Source organism: Oncorhynchus masou, chromosome 29 (assembly GCF_036934945.1).
Source record: "Oncorhynchus masou masou isolate Uvic2021 chromosome 29, UVic_Omas_1.1, whole genome shotgun sequence".
Lineage (NCBI taxonomy): Eukaryota > Metazoa > Chordata > Actinopteri > Salmoniformes > Salmonidae > Oncorhynchus > Oncorhynchus masou.
The window spans coordinates 63,460,953-63,487,333 of NC_088240.1; the positions used below are offsets into that span (position 1 = coordinate 63,460,953).

The 26,381-nt window shown below is 44.8% G+C and overlaps 2 protein-coding genes across 3 annotated transcripts in view; one reads left to right on the forward strand and one right to left on the reverse strand.

The window, feature by feature from the left end:
• Positions 1–4,021, forward strand: part of hapln2 (hyaluronan and proteoglycan link protein 2) — a 30,958-nt gene extending 26,937 nt beyond the window's left edge. For both annotated transcript variants that reach the window (XM_064945657.1, XM_064945656.1), the window contains exons 2-6: positions 157–261; positions 499–855; positions 1,035–1,151; positions 1,271–1,453; positions 3,223–4,021. In XM_064945657.1, coding sequence (XP_064801729.1) covers positions 183–261; positions 499–855; positions 1,035–1,151; positions 1,271–1,453; positions 3,223–3,500 — 1,014 coding nt within the window. In that variant the 5' untranslated portion in view covers positions 157–182 and the 3' untranslated portion in view covers positions 3,501–4,021. The remainder of the gene's footprint in view (positions 1–156; positions 262–498; positions 856–1,034; positions 1,152–1,270; positions 1,454–3,222) is intronic.
• A 59-nt stretch (positions 4,022–4,080) lies between these two features.
• On the reverse strand, positions 4,081–25,198 carry LOC135520246 (aggrecan core protein-like). Its single transcript, XM_064945654.1, has 14 exons — positions 24,979–25,198; positions 18,027–18,109; positions 17,253–17,639; positions 14,587–14,761; positions 14,308–14,435; positions 13,926–14,219; positions 11,982–13,796; positions 9,017–10,708; positions 7,091–7,198; positions 6,804–6,962; positions 6,190–6,272; positions 5,781–5,925; positions 5,493–5,675; positions 4,081–5,339 (listed from the first exon to the last, which is right to left on the reverse strand). Exons 1-14 carry the CDS (start codon positions 24,981–24,983, stop codon positions 5,212–5,214), a joined length of 5,385 nt encoding a protein of 1,794 aa, XP_064801726.1. The 5' UTR covers positions 24,984–25,198; the 3' UTR covers positions 4,081–5,211.
• Between the last annotated feature and the right edge of the window lie 1,183 nt (positions 25,199–26,381).

Here is a 26,381-nt window from a genome sequence, read left to right on the forward strand (position 1 = left end):
GAGCTTTGGGATTTTCTTTTGGTGTCTGTTGATCTGTTGTGGTCCTCCTAGGGGCAAATGTTCTATGTATACAACTGTTCTTCTTAGTACAATCAAAAATGCTCTACCACATTATGTAACCATTCTAAATCAGATAATGCTGTTATTCTATTGCAGGGACAGGGAGGGGGACTTGCTTCATTATGAACTGTGCTGCTATTTTGATACTAACCGCAAGTTGTTTCAGTTGGACGTCTACTATTTATCTGCCAAACAAACAAGGTATGTTTTGTCATTTTCTGAGTATAAAAGTTATTTTAGCTTATGACAGGAGAGTATGGAGAATTGTATCCATCTATTGAATCTGGTCAATTTAGTTCAAGAAGGGCACTAGCTATTGGTCAGTGACATTGCTTAATGATGACCATAAAATAATTCTAACCCAATGTAATGTAAGAGACTTTGATTGTTGAATAATGGAGGAATAATCTTACAAGGAAGCTGTTTTAATTCCCTCAGAAACAAAGAAACTGAAGTATCTGCTTGAGCCTCCTGTTTATGCTGAAGTAACCAGCCCTCGGGGGGGAAATGCCACTTTGCCATGTGTACTGCGATTCAAACCAAGCCATTACAAGGTGAAATGGACAAAACTGGAACCACTTCGTCGTGGAAGCGAGAACATTGTCATGATCACAAACGGTTCAGCCCACAAACCCAATGGCCTGCTTGGGCCACGGGCCTCGCTTCGTAAGGCTCATGCCATGGATGCCTCACTACAACTCAGCAACTTGGAACTAGAAGACGGTGGTAGATATCGCTGTGAGCTGATCAACGGTATTGAGGATGAGAGCGTCATCATTACATTGAGGATAGAAGGTAAATTATGATGATTCATGTAACCTTTCTAAACATTTCAAATGTTGTAAAGAAACCTTATGGCTTGCTATTCAGATGAAAATATATTTGGAAAAAAGAAAGGCAAATCAGACAAAGTTTTTAATATGTTGTGTGACTTAACATCAACATAAAAAGAGACAACTTCTAATTCCTTTTAGGGATTGTGTTTCCATATCAGAGCAAAAATGGCCGTTACAAATTCACCTACAAGGAAGCTAAGGAGGCCTGTGCTGAACAGGATGGCACATTGGCCACATTCAAGCAGCTATACAGAGGTATTTAATATTCAATCAACAAAACATTGACAGTTTACTCTGTACTGTTACTGATGCCATAGAGGTTTATGTACCGCTAACTTTCACAAAGTAAACAGTAACACATTCTCATTGTGTAGCCTGGGCAGAGGGTCTGGATTGGTGCAACGCGGGATGGCTCATCGATGGGACAGTCCACTACCCCATCCTGCACCCACGAGCAGAATGTGGGGGGGAGCTGCTACCTGGCATTCGCAGCTATGGCCCCCGGGACAGGATCCGGGAACACTTTGATGCCTTCTGTTTCACCTCTAGAACCACAGGTCAACTGAATGGGTTTTGGTGCTTTGTGAAGCTGTCAAATAGCAATGTCAGTATAGTCTTCATGTGCCAAATTAGTTCCATCCTTTTTCATTTGGAATGCTGCTTACTGAAAATGAATCAAATGAGTTCAATTGGATTTGGGCGATGTGGTACATTTAAAAATAGTCTGGAACCAATATTTAATCAAACATTAGTAAGGATGCAATTATATTATAGTATTGGCAAAAGACTGTGTTCAGAAAAGTCTTAGGTTATTCTGACTGTAAACTTTCCATAGCAACAGGGTAACCTTTGGTGATACATAGGAGTGGGCTCGTTAATGGGGACAATAAAGGCTGTTGTTCAGACCCACTTGTAAACAAGTCCAGCTGTGGGAAACTCGTTGCCCTTTAGGGACATTAGAACATACACTGTAATCGGAAAATAAAAACCTCAGTGGAAATGTTGAATTATAAAGACAGTGGGTGGTTTTATCATATAGCACGGTTCCCCAATAAGTTTACATTTAGTTAATGTTGGACATAAAAGACTGTACATTTTAATTGAGGAAATATGTTTGAAAATATTCCCACCCATAATGGAGGTACAGTTGAAGTTGGAAGTTTACATACACTTAGGTTGGAGTCGGTAAAACTCATTTTTCATCCACTCCACCAATTTCTTGTTAACAATGTTTTTGGCAAGTCGGTTAGGACGTCTACTGTGTGCATGACACAAGTAATTTTAATTGTTTACAGACAGATTATTTAACTTATAATTCATTGTATCACAATTCCAGTGGGTTAGAAGTTTCCATACACTAAGTTGACTGTCCCTTTAAACAGCTTGGAAAATTCCTGAAAATTATGTCATGGCTTTAGAAGCTTCTGATAGGCTAATTGACATAATTTGAGTCAATTGGAAGTGTACCTGTGGATGTATTTCAAGGCCTACCTTCAAACTCAGTGCGTCTTTGCTTGACATCATGGGAAAATCAAGTCTGGTTCCTCATTGGGAATTTTTACAAGGATTAAATATCAGGAATTGTGAAAAACGGAGTTTAAATGTATTTGGCTAAGGTGTATGTAAACTTCCAACTTCAACTGTATGTTATCATATACAAATGTAGGCAAGGTTTGAAATTATTATGTTTCAGTCAAATGTTATATCTGCGTGGGCTTCTTGCGGTCAATTTGCAGTCTACAAACTATTTGTAATTATTATAATTATGAAAAAATCAGTGGCTGAATCGAGTTGATGATCGCTGCCATATAGGGTGGATACAGCACCATACTTCACCGAAATAACAGTAATGATATTGTTGTGAGTGCATGTCAACACTTCAGATCCAGAATGACTGATACAAAAAATGACTTCTTATGCTTTAGCACAGGGATTATCAACTAGATTCTGCAGAGGGGCAATTTTTTTTTCTTGAGCAGATGGTCAGGGGGGCAGGGACATATTTACAAATAATTTGTAGATTGCAAAAAATGACAGCAAAGAAGCCCAAACAGATATAACGTTTGACTAAAACATAATAATTTTAAACCTTGCTTACATTTGTATATGATCACATATATACTTTGGAACAGATTTCCAAAATGAAAATCACTTGGAGATGATATGCTGGTGTTTTTACAGTCGTTTACGTCCAACAATAAAAAAAATGCTCAAAACTTGGGGGCAAATAAAATGACCCGCAGGCCAAGTTCGGATCATGGGCCACCAGTTGGAGAACACTGCTTTAGCAGGTTAAAGAACTTGCATTCTCCTTCCTCTCTTCCAGGCTTTGTGTTCTTCGTTGGACAGCCACTCACATTTGGGGAGGCAATGCAGGCATGTAGGGGTGAGGGAGCAGAGTTAGCTCTTGTTGGACAGCTCTATTCGGCCTGGCGTTTCCTGAGCTATGACCGCTGTGATGGAGGTTGGTTGAAGGACGGCAGTGTGCGTTTCCCTATCACCACCCCTAGAGAGCGCTGTGGCGGTATTCCCGAGGCTGGGGTGCGCACCTTTGGGTACCCCAACAAGACCCTGCGTCTCTATGGTGCCTACTGCTACAGGTAGCTTTCATGAGACCCATTGCGTGTGGAGCCTACTTCCACTGACTTCATAGATCCAAGACGCAGAACCATTGTGAAGACTACCAGTGACCCCTACAGGTTTCAGTACGCAGGGCTTGCAGATACAGGTAGTCAAAAGGCTAGGAACTGGTTCCTCAACAACGGCAAAAAGATACAAGTAGCACTGAGCTTTTCTGCAATACTACAATGTGTTATTACAGGAAACCTCGAAGGCTTAATGCCTTTTTCCATGGGACACATCAACAAAAGCCTGCCACTTTTATGAGCTTTACTGCTACAGGTAACAACTGCTGTACATGTTTTCCTGCGCTTGTGTAACATTTGTTTTGTGAACTTTGTTATCCAAGAAGCATTATTCTAGTTTAACAGGATAGTTATTACACAATGACAAATTCCTAAAATGCTACTGTTAGCTTCTTAGCTGATGTAAGAGAGTGTGCAAATTGCAGAATGGGAGAAAGTATACACACTGAGCATAACTGTAATACAATAAAATATCTTGACAGTGTATTTGATGTGGCATGAAAATATCATTCAAATGCAACCATATTCACATGGATAAATACATTGTAATCAATTCATTTTATTAGATATTTATTTTCTACTCTCCAAAAACTATATTTTTCTTATTTTCATTTAATCCATCTCCTTTTTAATTAGTTGTACAATTACATTTTTTCTTTCATAACAAGTTCAATATGCAATTGTGCAGTCACAAATGGGATTTACAATTAGCATTATTTGATTACTGTTAAACACTACCAACGTACAGTATTACTTCCATTGGAACTAAGACAATGACATCACTGGTGCATGAAAACGGAAATACCATTGTGGACATTTTCACATGTTCTTCCTAGTATCTTAGTGATTACGTTTTTACGAGAGTATAAAAAAACAACTTTGGATTCTGGCTATTTTCAAACCAAGTACTTTAAAAGTGGAAATTGGCTTCTAATATTGGGTCCAAAGTTCGTAAGACACCTGATAAAACAAAGTACCAGATAAGAGGACATGTTGAGAAAATGCATGGTGTTGTAGGAATTGAGAAGATATGGATTGACAAGGAGATTTTCTTATACAATAGCATACGGAAGTGGACATCTTAATTCTGTCTTTGTGGCAGAGGGTGGGAAAGTGGCTTCGGTTAATGTCAGACCAGCTGAGGTTGAGATTTAGGTTGCACTTTACTAAAACTCTCCATCAAAATCTTACTGTACACCCTCATAAACATGTCATAATATATGTTACTCGCAGTCAAATACAGTAATCCAACAGTGTCGTAGCACAGGTGGATGTCAAATAATTTCACTAGTCAACAAACACATATCATTATACAACAAACAAGCCCAATGATGGATGGGACATCTTCGTTAAAGCTCATTCCAATGACAAACTGTACTGTGCAAATTTGATCCATTCCCTCTAATCGTGGCCTTATGTTGGGATGTACTCTTATTGTAAGTGTGATCGATCGGCACTAGGTCCGAGTAACATCAAGTCTGTTGATGTTCTAAATGGGTTTATTCTGGAAAGCGCTGGTGACAGGAATGTGATGACTCGTTCTCAGGGAGAACATTTATTTTACAAGGCTCCACCTTGTTGGAGGGACAAGGTTGGACAGTCTTTGAGTGGAACATAGGATTCCAGGGAAGGGGGAAGAGGGAAGGGGCATATTGAGTTTGATGAGCTTATTAGTTCCACTTGATGTCCCAGAACCCTGAAGTGGCTTTCTCCGTGGCTGTGTCCACCACCTCCACCCCCTCGTTCTGATTGGGTGGCGTCGTGACCTTCTGCTCTCCCTCTGCCAAGTTGGTCAGGGCTGTAAAAACATAGCAGGTACATCATGTCATTATCACAGTAGATCACAAAATAACTTAAGCGAGTCATACAATGATAACATTAGAGACCTATCACACACATCATACATTTATATTGTTTCATGTCAGTCAATGGAATGAATGTCTGTCCTCACCAGGGTGACAGGTGATCAAAGCCTCCTCCCATTGGCCGTTGGATAGGCACTTAATGACAGGGTTCTGTGTCTGGAGGAATCCTTCTTCACAGTAGTAACGCACCTTGGAGTTGGTCTCGTAGCGCAGATGCGACTTACCAAACACCTTGGCATTGGCAATGATGGGGGGTTGGCCACAGAAAGCTGAACAGAAATAATGCTGTTAGGGGTGCAAATACATTAAAACCATACTGAGAGGTTGAGGACTTCTATGCTACACTACTGTGGTGATTATGGTTGTGTACTCACAGGTGCCCTTCTTGCAGGTGTAGGAGAGGTGGTAGTTACAGGGCACATCGCTCCAGCGCCCCCCGTCATGCCATACCATCACCACACAGTCCTCTCCAGACAGGAAGTAACTGTCCGGCTGGCCCCGGTACCAGTTCTCATACAACTGGCAGAGAAAGATGGGAAGGATGATGAAGAAGTAGAGGAGTTTTAATACTGTTAGTTCACATATACAGCAGCTGAGAAGTAGCATGAGAAGCAGATCACATACCAGGAGGAGGTTATTTTTGCATCAGGTCTTACAAAACATGAGTGAGGATCTTCTGTATACCAATGGGATACAATCCCAGAGGCACGTTCACGCAAACAACATTATGTTTATGGAGAACCTCGACATATTTTATGGGAACACAGACTATGTGAGACTCACCAGAGGATTCCCGTCAGACCAGCGGAAGTCTCCCTCTATGGTCCTGTCATTCAGTCCCGTCCACTGGTACTCTCTGTACTTATCTAAAGGGAAAGAGAGAGCTCACTGTAACTTTGGGCCTGCAAACCCTCGCTCACTAGCAAGTAGGGGCCGCTGTAAGACTACAGGCCCAGGAAAACAACTAAGGAATGCTAGATAATCATCTCCTCCATATTTCCAGACACAATATCAACACAGGCATCAAAGCCCTCCCATGTTTCAGGGTAAAATGAGTGAACGGCAGGTAAGACATGAAAGAAGACAATGTTGCGTCTTCCCTGGACCATACAACCTTTAAACAAATAAATTCATTAGTTTACAAAATATTCCTCACAGATGGTACTGGGGTTACAGAGGTGTCATTACGCATTCAGTTTATGCATTTTAGGACTGTAAGTTCTGTTCACACTGAATGAAGCTATGATAAATAGTTAAATGAACACATTTTCCCATTTAAGTGATTGAATTACACCTTTTTAACAATCCACGGATGAGGGTTACACAGGTCAAGTTATGCAGAGCACTCAGAGCTGTCTGTTACAAGATCAAATGACATGTTTTCAGGCCCGCTGTACCATTAATGTAGTCCTGTTCCTCAGGGGTCATGACCGAGATCAGGTGACCGCCACACAAACGACAGTGCTGCTCTGCCACCTCCCAGCCCTGACGCTTGGTGAAATGTTGGTAACAGAAGCCCATGAACTTTTCCCAACCCGGCTCACACACCTCCAGGTCTAACCAACATGAAGAAGAAGAGGTTAGATGCACACAGAGGAGACAAACATATACATAAGGGGGAGCGATATGTTCATTATTTCAACCTTATATTTGAGAAAACAAAACATGCAATCTGTTACTGTACCTGTCTGGCACATGTCTCCTCCATAGGTGGGCAAGCAAAGGCACTTGGTTGAAGACCCACTGTCCACACATGTTCCCCCGTTGGAACAAGGATTATCTAGGCAGGCATCTGAGACACAAACGTAGGAGAGGACAAGCATTGGCACCAATGTAAATGCAGTACAAATGTTTTGAAATCTCCTCTATATAGTGTCAATGTAAAGGACAGATATGACAGGATCACTTTATTGTTGATTTACATGGTAATTTCTTTAACTGCCACTGGAGGGAGCCATTATACCAACAGTACTCATCCTCATCACTGACTGACTATAGGCCTACAGTGGCCTGAGTGTTCAGCTTATAGGAAATAGAATTTGACCTTTTCAAGCCCCTGTGCTGAGGAAATTTCAGACATAGGTGACCTTTTCACATGCATATGTGAAGTGGAGCACATATGCTTCCATGCTCTTTTTTTACCATGCCATTTTGTTAATGCCCCCCCCCCCCCATATAGTCTTTTGCATTTTATTTGTAGATCATCACTGTATATGTCTAATAAATGAAAATAACTACTTGAAAATAACTTCCTGAGTCTCATTTTGCCATTGAAAAAATACCAATGAGGTTAATATATATATTTTTTTAAATACAGACATTTATGTGTGACCTTGTTGATACAAATTGAAATATATTTACAAACACAGCCCTGCTTGGCAGATAGGATTGTCTAGACTCTAGAGCCCCTTCAAAGTAAGAGGATACATATGCAAATAAAAGATGACTGGTCATTGGTCAGAATAATCAGATTGGATTGTGATGTCATGCTGTGGGCCAAAAACTCCCTCCCACCTGAACAGGCTGATAATTCCAGGCATTTTTTTTCTTTCTTAAAAAAAAAAGCTCTTGTACTAAAAGGGAATTATCATCATTTTTACAATTTCAGAGTGTTATTTCGACCTCATAGTGTGGAAATATCATTACAAAAAAAAACAGAAAATCCTTTTTTGACTGCACTGCCCCTTTATTTGTTTTTGTTTTGGCTCTGTACTCCAGCGCTTTGAAATGATACAATGACTATGAGCGTGCAGACTTTCAGTTTTTATGTCAGGGTATTTTCATACATATCGGGTGAATTTACAGCACTTTTTGTAGATAGTCCTCCCGTTTTAGGCAACCAAATGTATTTGGATAAATTCACGTATGTTTATTCAAGTAGTTGAAAGATTAGTATTTGGTCCAATATTCCTAGCACACAATGACTAAATACAGTGCATCAAGCTTGTGACTAAAAACCTGTTGGATGCATTTGTTTTGTTGTGTTTCAGATTATTTCTGCCCAATACAAATGAATGGTGAATAATGTAATGTGTCATTTTTGAGTCACTTGTATTGGAAATAAGAATAGAATATTTTTCAAAACACTTTTGGAGGGGTATGTTATCTATGTCTCTGTAACTTTCTCAGTCATCATCATTCACGATTCATTCATGGTTATCCGTAATCATGTAGCATCCACATGAATGTAGAAGTGTTTAGGATTCCATAGTCATTGTATCATTTCAAATCCAAGTGCTGCAGTAGAGCCAAAAGAAAAACAAAAATTGTCACTGTACGAATGAATACCTTTGGAGGCCACTGCATATTATGTTCCCAATCCTTTGCTGCTAATAACAGAGACAGCTGCTGTGTGTTTACCTCCAACCGAAACAATGATAATCCCCTTCTTTTGCTGAGTCAGTTGTTTACTCTGATTGCCATATCATAGCAATTTTTTTTAAACTTTCTAATGACTAAGCAGAGCGGGGGAGGCATGAGACCATAAAATAAATACAAGAGTCAAGTGAGTAATTTAAGGTGAGGTATATGGTAGAAAGTATGCAATTATGATTTGCATTAACACATGGATTCAAATAATTGTCATGGTTTGAGTTGCATTGAACGTTACCTGAAATGTTCCCAAATCTTGGAGTAGTAGAAGTGGTAATCAGTTTCTCCTCATCAACGTCCTCTGGATATAGGGGTGCTGCCGTCATAGTCTGGTCATCGTAGTCCTCTGTGGTGGGCGTCGGGCTGGGGGTCTCTTCAGGCTCCTCAGTGGGTGGAGTGATGGAGTCAGGGTCCTCCGTGACTGAGGTCTCCCCACTGTACTCCAGATCTGCATCGGCCCGGGACTCCTGGGGTATGGTGGGGGAGGGCACGGGGGTCTGGTACAAATCAGGGAGCAGCGTGATCTCCATGTTAGTAGAAGGCGCATCTGTGCTCGACTCAGGCTCGCTTTCATCTGTGCTATTGACAGTTGTGCCATTGATGGGAGTGACAGTTTCATTGATGTATGGGACTTCTGGTTCAAGGATCCGTGAGCTTTCTCCAGAATCAGCAGATGCAGAGTGCTCCTCGCCTGATCCTGAGCCGGACTCTACTCCCTCTTGGCCACTCACCTCCTGGTCACTGTCCTCATTTCCACTCAGCTCCTGGTTACTGTCCTCATCTCCACTCACCTCCTGACCGCTCTCCTCGTCTCCACTCGCCTCCTGACCACTCTCCTCGTCTCCACTCGCCTCCTGACCACTCTTCTCTTCTCCACTCGCCTCCTGACCACTCTCCTCGTCTCCACTCGCCTCCTGACCACTCTCCTCGTCTCCACTCACCTCCTGACCACTCTCCTCTTCTCCACTCGCCTCCTGACCACTCTCCTCTTCTCCACTCACCTCCTGACCACTCTCCTCGTTTCCACTCGCCTCCTGACCACTCTCCTCGTCTCCACTCGCCTCCTGACCCCTCTCCTCTTCTCCACTCGCCTCCTGACCACTCTCCTCATCTCCACTCGCCTCCTGACCACTCTCCTCATCTCCACTCGCCTCCTGACCACTCTCCTCTTCTCCACTCGCCCCCTGACCACTCTCCTCGTCTCCACTCGCCTCCTGACCACTCTCGTCTTCTCCACTCGCCTCCTGACCACTCTCCTCATCTCCACTCGCCTCCTGACCACTCTCCTCATCTCCACTCGCCCCCTGACCACTCTCCTCGTCTCCACTCGCCTCCTGACCACTCTCCTCTTCTCCACTCGCCTCCTGATCACTCTTCTCGTCTCCACTCGCCTCCTGACCACTCTCCTCATCTCCACTCACCTCCTGACCACTCTCCTCTTCTCCACTCACCCCCTGACCATTCTGCTCATCTCCACTCCCCTCCTCACCAGAAGCTGTCTCTGGGGTAGTAGTTTCAACTACGTCTGGGATTTCACCCAACCCCTCTTGCTCCACCTTCTCCAGCCCTTCCTCCAGGGGATCAAACCCAGATGGAACGCTGGTTTCTGGGATGACGGTTATGAAGTCACCTGGGGATCTGGCCCCTGCTTCCACGGAACGCTGGGTCGGGGGGGAATAGGTTATAGGTTTGGGGGATGTCAAGAGGGTAACGTCCAGCATTCCCTCGTGGACCCCAGAGGCTTCACTAGAGCCAGTGTCATAACTAACTGTGAGGACTTTGTCAGTTGGAACTGAACCCAGGTCAGTGGAGCCCATGGAAACCTCTGGTAATGAGTCCACTGTGCCTCCTGCCTCCTGCTCCACATGCTCATCTAGGGTAGAGGAGTCGGGTGACGTGACACCAGACTGCTCCTGAGTGGGGTCAAAAGCTGCCAGGAAACAGATCACAAACATTATTCAAGCCTACAGTTAGTGTAACCCTGTCCACACTTGAGTGTTCAGCTCTTAATAATAAAAAAATGTTATCACACATTACATATGCACAGATGTTTTCATGTAATTTAATAAAGAGAGTTGCAGTCTATATACGGGGCGTCAGGTAGCTTAGCGGTTAGAGCGTTGGACTAGTAACCGAAAGGTTGCAAAATGATTCCCCGAACTGACAAGGTAAAAATCTGTAATTCTGCCCCTGAACAAGGCAGTTAACCCACTGTTCCTAGGCCGTCATTGAAAATAAGAATTTGTTCTTTAACTGACTTGCCTAGTTAAATTAACGTAAAATATCAAATAAATACTGTACAAACTTCGAGTAATTTATTGGGTAAATCACCAATGTTCGGGCATCACTGTGCCTTCTTCAAGGTAATGTCATGAATGCTTGAACCAGGTTATGTAGACATTCACATTCATGACATTACCCTGAAGAAGGCACAGTGATGCTGAAATGTTGGTGGTTTATCAAATCAATTACTGGGAGCTTGTATATAGAGTGTGTGACTCTCTTTTTATTTCATTTTGAATAGCCTACAATTGTATAGCTTTTTACAGAATAACACGCTGCATCCGACTGCTCGCTTGGCTCTGAAGTTAAGCAGGTTTGGTCCTGGTTGGTCCCTGGATGGGAGACCAGATGCTGCTGGAAGTGGTGTTGGAGGGCTAGTAGAAAGCACGCTTTCCTCTGGTCTAAAAGAATATCCCAATGCCCCAGGGCAGTGATTTCGGACATTGCCCTGTGTAGGGTGCTGTCTTTCGGATGGGACGTTAAATGGTTGTCTTGACTACCTGTGGTCACTAAAGATCCCATTGCACTTATCGTAAGAGTAGGGGTGTTAACCCCAGTGGTTAAATTCCCAATCTGGCCCTCATACCATCATGGTCACCATATATATCATCCCCAGCTTCCAATTGGCTCATTCATCCCCCTCCTCTCCCGTGTAGCTATACCCCAGGTTGTTGCTGTAAATGAGAATGTGTTCTCAGTCAACTTACCTGGTATAATAAAGGTTAGATAAATGTATGAATGCAATTTACACGCCATTAGTCAGCACCTCTACCACCTTTTTTAGGGGTGCACCAGCTCATGCTTTTTATGTCATTCAATACCATTAAATACACATCTGCACTAAATCTTCAGTACATTACATAAATAAAAGTGTTAAAAAAATAGACCTTTTGCACAGAAAAGCTTCTCTATGGACTCACCATATTCAGAGGTCGGGATCAGTTCATAGGGGTCCATCTCCACTGGGCCTTGGGTCGCCAGGTCTCCTGACTCAGCCGTAGCAGAGCCACTGTTCTCCCCTGTCTGGATGACCAATGAGTCCAGTGATGTGGTATGCTCCTCAGGGAGAAGGACACTGGCACTGTGGTCCACAGAGTTGGTACGCCGGTATTCAGGTGTGTTCTCCCAGTATGGAGGCTGAGTGGTGGACTGGTCAGGGAAGAGCTCCGTTTCCTCGTGAGGTGAAGTGGAAGATACAGATGTCTCCTCAACACCCCCAGCGATGGCTCCCTCAGGCCTGATGGACCCTCCTGAGAGGTCGTAAGAGGTGCTTGGGTAGACCGAGTCTGTGTCTGTGACATGCTCCTGGATGACATGCTCATCTCCGGAGTGGTCCTCCTCAGGAGGTGTGGGCAGCCCACTTTCCAGTTGCTCCTCTGGAGAGCTGTCATGACTAGTAGTGGCTTCAACTCCTGATACATTGTAGCCTGCGGTCTCAGAGGTAAAAGTGTAGTGTTCGGTCTCCTGGGTGATCCCTGTTTGCAGAAGGCTTTCCTCTGAAATACCATACTGAGACTCACCACTCTCAGGGGTTGTGCCAGGCATGGGCTGTGGATCACTGGACCTGTTCACCTCCTCATACCCTGTGGTGGGCACGGGGGCCTCCAGAGCAGTCCCTGGAACACCCTCTATTGAGAGCTCTCCTGATTCCACGTTTGACTCTGACAAGGGCTGGTAGGGATCGGGGATACTAATGTTGTCTTCATGAGCAGTTGTAAGATCACCTGAGTCATAATTTGTCTCGCGAGAAGGTGGATACAGAGTTGGGTTTGCATTCAGCTCATCATAAGGTGTGACTGGGTAGTTTAAGTCTACGTTTGCCCCCTCAGGGGCAGGCTGATATGTTTCTGGGTTGCTGACCTCTTTCAACGGCTGCCAGGTGTCCTCTGTGGGCTTCAGGTCTTGGGGGAAGGATGTGGGGGTGAATGGGTCTTGGGGTTCAACCGGAAAGGGTAGGGCGTGATAGACAACAGTAGGGCCCTGGCCATCGACGGCCCCCTGCTCCTCTCCAGGCTGGTCTGGGTACTGCTCCCCAGGAACAACCCCCTGTTCCTCTCCGTGCTGTCCAGGCACAGCCCCTTGCTCCTCTCCATCCTCCTTGGTGTATGCCTCCTCAGTAACAGCCCCCTGCTCCGCTCCGTGTTCTCCAGGAACAAACCCCTGTTCTTCTCCGTGCTCCCCAGGGACAGCCACCTGCTCTGGGTACTGCTCCCCAGGGACAGCCACCTGCTCTGGGTACTGCTCCCCAGGGACAGCCACCTGCTCTGGGTACTGCTCTCTAGGGACAGCCCTCTGCTCTGGGTACTGCTCCCCAGGGACAGCCACCTGCTCTGGGTACTGCTCCCCAGGGACAGCCCTCTGCTCTGGGTACTGCTCTCTAGGGACAGCCCTCTGCTCTGGGTACTGCTCCCCAGGGACAGCCACCTGCTCTGGGTACTGCTCTCTAGGGACAGCCCTCTGCTCTGGGTACTGCTCTCCAGGGACAGCCCTCTCCTCTGGGTACTGCTCTCCAGGGACACCCCCTTGCTTCTCTATATGCACTGATGCGTGCTGCTCCTCTGGAACAAGGATGGCAGACAGGGAGCCCTGAGCTTCTTTGCTCACCACCTGCTCTGTCACCTGACCCAGGCTGAATTCCTCCAGAGGCTCAGACAGCGTCCCAATGTCCTGGTCGATGTCCTCTGGCTCTGTAGCCAGGTAATCATGGGGAGATTCGGTGTGAGTGTTGCTGTTGCCTGTCAGATGCAAAGGCAATGCATAAAAGTTAGGCCAGAGGATGACTTAGAATACAGTAGGAACTGAGTTTGGATGCCACTACTGAAGCCCAGCATAACATCAATACCTATGCTTTCGAAAGCTCTTACCTCGGAAGCAGTAAGTGTCATGGCGAGTGTGTGCCTCTGGAAAGCCTGTCTGGTTCAAATGGCGATAGACAGTCCTGACCCCAGGCTCCCCTCCACCACAACGCTCCCTGGGAGTGACAATGGGGTAGCGTACACTCCCATCAGCCAACCACCCCGGGCTGCAGGCGTTCAGTCCGTCATTCCAGGCTGCATACAGCTGACCTGTGGTAGCCAGCTCCGCTCCCTGAGCCAGACAATAGGCCTTAGCTTCCCACAGGGTGAAACTTCGGGGAGAAGAGCCATGGAACACTTCCCCTGTATATATGGAGGGAGAAATCAGATTGTGATCATCTGCACTTGATCAAATTGATGAAATACTCCAATAAATAACAGATTTTCTTACCCTCTATATTCTCCACATAACAGTATACATCGTACAGCTCATCAGGTTCCAGAAGCCCATAGTTCCTCACTCCAGGATGCCCGTCCATGTCTCCAAAACATCCCTCTCGTGGCATCTGGATGGGATATCTGTGGAGAAGAGTGTTGATACCACATAGTGTTAAACAACTGTCATAACAGAGGGGGAAAGTCTATTGAAGTGGATGAAAGCATCTCTCTATCTGTGTCCACTTGATATGAGAGAACATTTACAGTGGTCTTTTATCTGCCTGGCCCTTACCTCACTGAGTGGTCTGAGAGCCAGCCCGCATCACACTGCTCATAGCCACTGTGGTAGGCTGCCAAGAGCTGCTCTGGGGTGGCGATGTGAGCCCCGATCTCTTCACAGGCGTCCCGGGCCTGCGCAAAGGTAAAGGCATAGCGACTGGAAGCATCCCGGTAGTGGAACACCACCCCTGTTGAAGGTCCACAGTCTTGGCGTTATTTCAGATTCAGTATTTTGTGTGAACTACAGCTACATTCACAAGGGAAGGCTATATCTGATTTATTATGTTACAAAATGCTCTGGTCAGGCAATCCATACTCTATTACTTGCTGGGTGCATAGGGTGGGACAACCAATTCATCTCAGCAGAATTTGTATGACATTATAAAGGTACAGAAATGTACAATAAGTGTACAGAACATAAAGAACACATTCCTAATTCAGAGCATGCGCAGACCAGCTGGCTGGTGTGTTTACGGACATATTCAATCAATCCCTATACCAGTCAGCTGTTCCCACATGCTTCAAGAGGGCCACCATTGTTCCTGTTCACAAGAAAGCTAAGGTAACTGAGCTAAACGACTACCGCCCCGTAGCACTCACTTCCGTCATCATGAAGTGCTTTGAGAGACTAGTCAAGGACCATATCACCTCCACCCTAACTGACACCCTAGACCCACTCCAATTTGCTTACCGCCCAAATAGGTCCACACACGACGCAATCTCAACCACACTGCACACTGCCCTAACCCATCTGGACAAGAGGAATATCTATGTGAGAATGCTGTTCATCGACTACAGCTCGGCATTTAACACCATAGTACCCTCCAAGCTCGTCATCAAGCTCAAGACCCTGGGTCTCGACCCCGCCCTGTGCAACTGGGTACTGGACTTCCTGACGGGCCGCCCCCAGGTGGTGAGGGTAGGCAACAACATCTCCACCCCGCTGATACTCAACACTGGGGACCCACAAGGGTGCGTTCTGAGCCCTCTCCTGTACTCCCTGTTCACCCACGACTGCGCGGCAACGCACGCCTCCAACTCAATCATCAAGTTTGCGGACGACACAACAGTGGTAGGCTTGATTACCAACAACAACGAGACGGCCTACAGGGAGGAGGTGAGGGCCCTCGGAGTGTGGTGTCAGGACAATAACCTCACACTCAACGTCAACAAAACTAAGGAGATGATTGTGGACTTCAGGAAACAGCAGAGGGAACACCCCCCTATCCACATCGATGGAACAGTAGTGGAGAGGGTAGTAAGTTCTACGTTCCTCGGCATACACATCACAGACAAACTAAATTGGTCCACTCACACAGACAGCATCGTGAAGAAGGCGCAGCAGCGCCTCTTCAACCTCAGGAGGCTGAAGAAATTCGGCTTGTCACCAAAAACACTCACAAACTTCTACAGATGCACAATCGAGAGCATCCTGGCGGGCTGTATCACCGCCTGGTACGGCAACTGCTCCGCCCACAACCGTAAGGCTCTCCAGAGGGTAGTGAGGTCTGCACAACTACCTGCCCTCCAGGACACCTACACCACCTGATGTTACAGGAAGGCCATAAAGATCATCAAGGACAACACCCACCCGAGCCACTGCCTGTTCACCCCGCTATCATCCAGAAGGCGAGGTCAGTACAGGTGCATCAAAGCTGGGACCGAGAGACTGAAAAACAGCTTCTATCTCAAGGCCATCAGACTGTTAAACAGCAACCACTAACATTGAGTGGCTGCTGCCAACACTCAACTCCAGCCACTTCAATAATGGGAATTGATGGGAAAGGATGTAAAATATATCACTAGCCACTTTAAACGATGCTACCTAATATAATGTTTACATACCCTACATTATTCATCTCATATACGTACGTACGTATATACTGTACTCTATCATCTACTGCATCCTTATGTAATACATGTATCACTAGTCACTTTAACTATGCCACTTTGTTTACATACTCATCTCATATGTATATACTGTACTCGATACCATCTACTGTATCTTGCCTATGCTGCTCTGCACCATCACTCATTCATATCTTTATGTACATATTCTTTATCCCCTTACACTATGTATAAGATATTAGTTTTGGAATTGTTAGTTAGATTACTTGTTGGTTATTACTGCATTGTCGGAACTGGAAGCACAAGCATTTCGCTACACTCGCATTAACATCTGCTAACCATGTGTATGTGACAAATAAAATTTGATTTGATTTGATTTAATATCGGGTTGCGCCAGAACAGCCTAATTTCGTCGGGCCATGGACTCTACAAAGTGTCAAAAGCGTTCCACAGGGGTTCTGGCCCAAGTACACACGGGAAACTGTTGAGCGTGAAAAACCCAGCAGCGTTGCCATTCTTGACACAAACCAGTGCACCTGGCACCTACTACCATACCCCGTTCAAAGACACTTAAGTCTTTTGTCTTGCCCATTCACCCTCTGAATGGCACACATAAACAATCCATGTCTCAATTGTATCAAGGCTTAAAAGTCCTCCTATAACCTGTCTCCTCCCCTTCATCTACACTAATTGAAGTTGATTTAACAAGTGAATTCATTATTAAATTCACAAGCTACAAGCCTTGACACACGCACTCCTGAGTTGTTACTGTCACGGGTCAGGAACTCTTGGCTTATCCCCTACATCTATGACATCAAACCCTGGCCTCACCTTTGACCTTGACCTGAGCCACATCGTCGGCATCCTCCAGGCCCTGCTGCACCTCACAGCGGTAGAAGCCAGAATCGTTGTACTGCAGGCCCTCCAGCCTCAGGGTGAGGTCGGCTGGGGAGGAGACGTAATGGAGCAGGGAGGCTCGGTCCTTGTAGTCCTCGCTGACCTTCACCCTGTCCCCTCGGGCCACCAGGATCTCAGTCTCGTGTCCCTGGGACAGCACGCTCCACTTGACCCTGGGTAGGGAGAGTACGGCGTGGCGGCCATTTGTGTTGGGGGGCGGGTGGGACAGAGACACCAGGCAAGGTAGGGTAAGAGAGCCCCCCAAGACGGCAGATAAGGGAGGGGTCGTAGGGATGGTCACCTGTAGGAGTCTGGAGTCATCTGGAGAGTGCAGAATGAAGGGGTTCAATTGCTGACTTTATACAGTCAAAAAGTTCACAGTTTGGGGGGGGGGGCGTCTCAGGTTGCTGTTAATGTTATTTGTTAAAGTCTGGAACCCATTCAAAAGTATTGCCAGTTGCCACTTGCCACTTGCCATCATGGTGTTGTTGACACAAATACCGGATGAGACACACCTGGGCACATCAGTTAACCTTGAATTCTGCTTCTAAAGTCACACCTTCTAAAATTGTTTCCAGAGTGTGTGTCAGCAAAAACTATGAATGATCGGGGAGTGACTAAAAAATGCCCCTAAACCCTTAGAAGTCGAAGCTCATAGATAATTGAATGGATGTCAGTATAGCCGGGGCTGACAGGGGAGCCACGCACCTGAGGCTTGGCTGGGGGTAGAGGAGGACGGTAGGACGAGCGGACAGATGGCACACAGCAGCAAAGACAGGAGCATCTCCAATCTGCAATAGAGAGAAATAGAGAGGTGGCGGGGGAGAGAGAGACAAAGAGAGAAAGACATTATCATTATAGTGACAGCTTAATAGACAAATGGAGAAGTGCTGTAGAGAAAGTGAGAAGAGGCAAAGAGGTAGGGATGACTCCCTCAATAACTCTCAGAGGGTCCTGCGGCCTCTTTGGATACCTAGAGACAAGAATAAAAAATATATATACAAATATTGATTCATGCTTACAGTCATTCATCAACCTCAGAGTATATTACTAGATAGTGGCAAGAGGCCAGCTTTCAACAACCACCTCAGCCTCTATGACCGTAAAGTAAAAGCCGTGGCTAAGATATCAGCTGTCATTTAGCAGAGACCTTGAGAACGGGTAGGATGGTGTGTTAATCCATCACATGCAACGTCAGTCCTGATCAAGCTGAAGTCCCTTTGAAATAACAAATATTCATTCTTCATTTTGACAAATTGATTTGTATGACAAGTGTGAGGGATTGTTCTTTGGTTCTGCAGAATTTTGTTGAGCTTCCAATAAGTTAATGGATGAGATTATGGATATGTGTTTGTGGGGTATTGTGTTTTTACATGTGTATATACATTTCTTTAAGTCAAGTGTGTCATTAGTCAGATAGTGTGTGTGTGTGTGTGTGTGTGTGTGTGTGTGTGTGTGTGTGTGTGTGTGTGTGTGTGTGTGTGTGTGTGTGTGTGTGTGTGTGTGTGTGTGTGTGTGTGTGTGTGTGTGTGTGTGTGTGTGTGCCTGTGTGCCTGTGTGTGTGTGTGTGTGCGTGTGTGCGTGTGTGTGTGTGTGTGTGTGTGTGTGTGTGTGTGTGTGTGTGTGTGTGTGTGTGTCGATAAAGTATGTGCCTTTCTGCATCAGTCAACTAGAGTGTGTTAGAGAGTAACTGTCTGTGTGGCCTTGGTGTCATCCAGCTGGCATGAGTCAGCCTTTGGGAGCTCTCGAGTGTGAGCAGAATTCTGATGTCCCCCAAATTCCCCCAGGATGGCATGGCACAAAGCCCTTTCTCCAACTCCACTGCTTTATCATCATTATATCCCTTTTAGCAACCTAAATGTTAAACCCCAACCACCCCCACCCCATCAACATTACCTACACACCAAAGACACACAGACACAGCTACACATTTTCCCCACTGACTCGATAGGACCGCCACATTACCCATTCTGAGCAGGCCGGTGTATTCAAATAAGCAGTGTGTTTCTTAGAGGGTGCAAAAATGTATACATGAATAGAGCCCCCCCCCAACTGGATGTGTTGGTGAATGAACTATGCAGTCATGCTGCAAACCCAGTGAACTGGGTGCTTTAGTGATCACTTTCTAACAGTTAGAGAATCTACACTGGTTGGACAAAACATTAAGAACACCTTCCTATTATTGATCAGACCCCTTTTGCCCTCAGAGCAGCCTCAATTCGCCAGGTCTTGGACTGGTGTCAAAAGCGTTCCAAGTTGGCTGGATGTCCTTTGGGTGGTGGATCATTCTTCATACACATGGGAAACTGCATTGCCGTTCTTGACACAAACCGGTGAGCCTGGCACCTACTACCATACCCCGTTCAAAGGCACTTAAATGTTTTGTCTCGCCCATTCACCCTTTGTATGGTACATATACACAATCCATGTCTTCATTTTCTCAAGGCTTAAAAATCCTTCTTTAATTAACTTGTCTCCTCCCCTTCATCTACACTGATTGTCTACACATCAATGTGGGATCATAGCTTTCACCTGGATTTGCGTGGTCAGTCTATGTCATGGCCAGAACAGGCATTCTTAATGTTTTGTACACTCAGTGTACAGTACATTGCCTTTATTCAAACGCAAGTCTAACTTCGGCCATATAGTCACTGTGAATTCTTTATTCAACCTAAACTATCTAGTACTGTAGGTGGCATTCATGTATCATCAGGCCAATTATCTTTATAATTATTCTATCTGCAGATATATCCCTATAATTCAAATGTCTTGATGTCCTAAAGTTTGACTTAGGAGGAAGTGATGATTCTGCTAAATGGAGAAGCAGGAGGAAATGTCTACTGACAGCCCACGGTAGATTAAGCCGACTGACTGTAAAAGTCACATCCAGACCCTTTAATCATTTTTACAAGCTATTTTACAAGCAACCAGTGACGAGGTTAGAGGAAGAGAATCTCAACCTATACTCTACATTGCCTGTCTGGATTGTTGCTTCCCTTTTATATAGAATCCTGATATTGTGGGAAATCACATCAGGAACTGGAATTAGGTCAAGAAGAACTAGATTAACTAGCAATCAAGGCAGAAATGAATGTTGGTTTTGTAGTAATCCGATTGTTGCTTAATGATCAATTACCCAAAGTTCCCATGTAAAACTCTCTTTTCAAAGTTTGAAGTAAAGTGACCTATTGCATAACATAAACTGTAAATCCATTAGTAAACATGGGGGTTGTTAGAGTGTGATCTCTGTGTAAGGATCTGGGTGTAGCAAATGCAGAGAGGTCAGGCGCAGGACAGCAGAGATGAGTAACACAAGGGACCTTACTCAAAATGTCCAAATACATAAAGTAATACCAAGCCCACAAACATCGGACTGAACTTACAATAAAACAATCACGCACAAAAACCATGGGGAAAACAGAGGGTTAAATAATGAACATGTAATTGGGGAATTGAAACAAGATGTGTAAAACAAAGACAAAACAAATGGAAAATGAAAAATGGATCGGCGATGGCTAGAAGGCCGGTGACGTCGACCGCCGAACACCGCCCGAACAAGAAGAGGGACCGACTTCGGCGGAAGTCGTGACACTCTGATAATACAGTGGAGATTAGTGGTGAAGATAGAAGTTGGTAAATTGCACATGAACAACACTGTCTCGAACCTGTGAAGAAAATCATTGGGTAAATCATCCACATCATAACTGTCAGTTGAAATGAAATTGGGGAGCTTATAGATCTGTGGCAGTATCCATAACAGTAGATGGAGAGAATGTGGACAAGCAAATGAACTGTCATACTGGCAGCCTTCCCTCTCCTACTTGTCTCAGCTCCAGTTTCTAGGAAAATTAAGTATTTTTTGTCCGGTTCCTCAATTACCCTCCATTCAATCTTCCTCAAACCTATGACTGTTAATTAAGTATATAAGCAGACAGCACTGATATGTATTAATTTCCCCCAACACCCAAAACATCCCCACCCCCCAATATCCACACACACACACTAGCGCTGGGACAATAAAACCCAAAATGATCGATACAGACCGAACCAACCATTTATCAAGGGCATTTTACTGATATCGATAATAATGATACTAGAGGAATGTGAAGTTTGAAACGAAACGGGACAATGGTAGCCACAACATTCAAAGAGGTATAAGTAGTTTTAAGTGTAATATAAAAAAGTAACTTGTAAACTTCATTATCATTCAATTCAATAAATGTATCATGATATGGATTTTTGTTCATATTGCCAAACACACACACACACACACACACACACACACACACACACACACACACACACACACACACACACACACACACACACACAAAGTTGTTTTCTTCCCTGCTGTGTTTGGCACATGGCCCTTAGCCATGACACATTTCCATACTCAAGGAGAGAGAGGGGGCGGGCTTCCTCTGGGGAGAGAGAGAGGGGGCGGGCTTCCTCTGGGGAGAGAGAGAGGGAGAGGGCTTCCTCTGGGGAGAGGGCTTCCTCTGGGGAGAGAGAGAGGGGGCGGGCTTCCTCTGGGGAGAGAGAGAGGGAGCGGGCTTCCTCTGGGGAGAGAGAGAGGGGCGGGCTTCCTCTGGGGAGAGAGAGAGGGAGAGGGCGGGCTTCCTCTGGGGAGAGAGAGAGGGGGCGGGCTTCCTCTGGGGAGAGAGAGAGGGGAGGACGCATCCCAGGCAACCTCAGAAGTGCTTAGATGTGCATCACAAGTGGCTGGAATAACCAATGACTTCACCTTGGTCTGACCAAGAAAGGTCATTTCAGGCTGAAGGACTGCAGTATACAGTGTTGGTGATGGGGATGATGGTGGTGGGAAGGGGGAAGTGTGTGGGTGTGTAAGTACCTCTGTAAGTGGACTTATACTTTCTTGGACTGATTCAATGAGGGTTAGTAACAGATTATTTCTCTTTTGGCTTAAGTAATGGTTTGATACATCACTCTCTATGGTCAAATAGATTGAGATACCGTAAACACGAACACAGACACCTGGCCCACACAGCCTCTCTCCTCTGTAGCTTATCGAACACCAGCTGTCCTAGTCATTATTTTCGTATAGTTCCCAAATCTGAGTGACTCCCCCTCCTTTCATGGAAATGGCACCGACCACCACCGTTGCCAGTCTGCCACCCTCCATTACCCGGCCTCATTCCACCCCACCACCACGCCTCATCCTCCAATCCTGCCTCATGCTACCTCGAATGACTCCATCTGCCCATCTCTAGGGGCAACCCATACCCCCTCATAGGCCCAGGCTGGTAGGAAGCAAAAAAAGGGGGGGGGGTGAGAATGAGAAAGAAAGGGGCTATGAGAGAGTGCACTAAGAGAGGAAAGAAAGAAAGAGAGAGAGAGAGAGAGAGAGAGAGAGAGAGAGAGAGAAAGTCAACAGGAAGGAAGCTTTGGTGTGATTGAGCAGTGCCCCTCCGGCAGGGCAGGACACAACAGAAGGCCCAGCTGAGGAGTGACATTAGCCATATTGCTATTAGCTTTAGCCGTTAGCCACTCCAGCCAAAGGGACTGACTCATGGAGGTGGATGGGGGGGAGGGGGCCTTGGCCAATTTGTAGCCTGTGCCACGGGCTGATTAGGCAGAAATGTAGGGCTTCTGAGCGCTTAAAGGGCTTATGGGAGACTGTCAAGGCAAACTGTGGCAGCACTCACAGCAGTACACCAATTCAGTCCACTCTCGTCAGTCAACAGCACGAAGTTGGTGCAATGACCTATTTAGAAACCAATGATCTCATATTTGCAATAGACAGTCATATTTGCAAGGTTAGTCAAACTGAGAAGGATAACCCAGATACCACAGCATCAAAGTGTCTGTCTTGACAGTCAGGCTGCAAGGAGGATATAGCTACTTGATCGTACATAGGAACATGATTAAGAGACCGGTAACATTAGGCAGACAACTAGGGCATTATCCAGCCCTGTTAAAACTCAGCTAAGTGTCATCAAAGTGCACCTTTATTTTTATTTGCCTCTACTTTCTTTATGGAAGAGATAACAATAACGGTCCTGTGAGGCTCAGTTGGCAGAGCATGGTGCTTGCAAGGCAAGGTTTGTGTGTTCGATTCCCATTGGGGCCACACACGAAAATACAATATATGACTGTAAGTCGCTTTGGATAAAAGTGTCTGCTAAATGGCATATACTATGACATAGACCTCCTTTTCGTTTTTCCGGTTACTGGTTGGCTGAATATTTAAATATAAAAACTATAATAGTTTCAAGCTCACAAACAGTGTTTCATGGACAGCAGAGTGGTCATGAAATCACCCTGCCCTCTCTCTCTCCCTCCACTCCATGCAGTAGAGTCCACTTGGGTAGGGCATGCGTGTCACTTCCTCTGCTCACCTCACACCCCTCTTCATATTTCAGGGAGCTCCTCATGGCTGTCCCTACCTGGGGCTTGAGTGATGAGCACATCCAGGGGCTGGGCTTGGGGGGGGGGGCTCTCACACACGTAAACGTTTACAGTTCCACTTTTCCATGTAAAAGTACAAGGTTTGTTGACATACACACTGTATCAGAAAGGTCCTGCTTGGGACATAGTACTAAACTAGGTCAACGTACTGTATGGGTCGATGTTAGCTCTTTTAAAATGATACAACATCGACTTAGAAACAGAGGTGTTGATAAATCAACACTGAGATGTCATGAAATAGCCTATACATTGTAAGTGCCCCTAGCCAAATAGGTGTGCTGACTGTGAGAGGTGTAGAGAAATTAGCTACCTGTTCCAACTTAACTATCACTTGACATTCCACAAAACATCTGTGTTAGCCCACTCAAATATCAACTGGCATCAAAAGGTTTAAGCCTTTGACGGGCAGTTGTTCCCCGGGCTGGATGTCGATTAAGGCAGCTCCCTGCACCTCTCTGATACAGAGGGGTTGGGTTAAATGTGGAAGACACATTTCAGTTGAATGCATTCAGTTGTACAACTGACTAGGTATCCCCCTTTCCCTTTCCAGTTCAGAGATCTGTATGTCTTAATCAATATGCTTAAACAAAGCTACTGGTATTAATGTCAATACAGTAGTTGGTTGGGGAAAATATGCTGTATTCCCTGTCACAGATTGTCTATATGTAGCCAGTTAGGAGTACAGTACAACTTTTATTTCTATAGGTACAAGTAGGCCTAGAACAACAGTGTGCATTGCCCCATGCGATTTCCTTAATAAAATCAGTTTGGAGTGAATCCTTACACAGCACTGTAGCAGGTGCAATCTGTCTGGATCCTTGCTTAACTGTGCTCAGCAAACAATGCATCAGGAAAATATTATTTTACATTGAATACTTGAGATTGTGAGGTTCGTGGTAAGTCAAAATAACTTTATATCAAAATAAACGCCCATATAAATGTCATTTTGACCTACAGAATAGCAATAACAGTAGGCTAAAAGAGGTGATAGAAAATATTTAATTATATATTTTTGACGAAAAATATAGGCTATATTGTTTAAAACGTTTTTCGAAAATGTCTCTAAATAGCTAGAATTATGGCAAAATGTATTGAGCATTTTATGTTTACACAACGAAAAAACATTTGTTGGCTAATTCATGAACAAAACGTGTTATTTTGCGACAGAAATGTATGCTTATATTTATCAAGGACATGCCAAAGATATATGATTTACAAATCCATCACCTACCTCATTTAAACGAACCTCTCAAAGTATCCTTTCTGCGGACCTCTGTATTTTGAAGTAGACTCGACAGGTGCAACTTCTAATAATTATTTTTCCACCAAATTTGAATGAAATTAGACAATGGGTTGTCAGGTACGAGGATTCCCCAAGTTGAATAGAAAAAGCTAAAGAACGACTTGAGCTCCGTCCGCCAGCGAAGGAAGCAAAGTAAAGAGGGATTGGGGGGCAGAGAATTATGCACACCAGAATCTTGAACAGCCCACTTTCTTCCTCCGACCAAGAACACTTTCCTATTTGCGCGATGATTGGGGGGGGGGGGGGGGGGGGGGATGAAGGAATCACTTTAGGGGATATTAATATCAGTAGTCAATAGCCTGAATTCAAAGTTGCGATCCCACACCATCAATCGCCCACAAGCATGCAGGTTAAGGGAATCACCTTAGGGGATATTAATATCAGAAGTCAATAGCCTAAATTCAAAGTTGCGATCCCACACCATCAATCGCCCACAAGCATGCAGGTTGAAGGAATCACCTTAGGGGATATTAATATCAGAAGTCAATAGCCTGAATTCAAAGTTGCGATCCCACACCATCTCGCAGCAGAGGGTACCACTGAGGATGCTGCAGTGGGAATACAATAGAGGCCTATCAACTACCAGCAGCACCCATTCACATACTCCAGTTACCTATACTACAATTAAAAGAAAACAGCATGTCAGTCTGCTGGTTTTTTATTTTTTTATTTAGAGCAATCGTGTAAAAGTTAAAATTGACCAACCAAACTTGTAAACCACTTTAATAATTTGTTTCCATGCTCCAAATTCAGTAAGAAGAGCACATATCATGGTGATTTGATTAGGCCTATTTATTGCCTGTCATAAAGAATATGACCAGTTACAACCATCGCTGATCACTCATAAAAAGGAGAGGAAATCTTCATTAAATTACTCCTCCTATTAGCTCCCCTGAAATATTGCAAGGCTCTCAAGAAAATAGCAATTCATCCAAAACTGAGGGGTTAACAGCTAATGGTGAACAATCTAAAATTATCCTCATTATGTGCCCCTGCACAAAGGGATTAATTTGGGGTTATTAATCTGGGACAATCTTGATTAACATGTGGATGATAGCAGATATTTTTGCTCAACATGTCGACAACATGAAAGGCCAAACAAAGGTCAAGTGTCACAATCACATTGCTTTGAGTTCCATTTGGATGCTTATGCAATTTCAGTTCCCAATTTAACAAAATCTCTGTGGGATTCATCAAGACCTGTATTGGATTACTTGCACAATAATATGAGTATGTGGAGGAACTTTTTGTCCTTTCACAGCCATCAGACTTAACCCAGTTTCCTATAAAAGTCAAACACATGATACAGGTTGAAATTATGTGGGAAACGA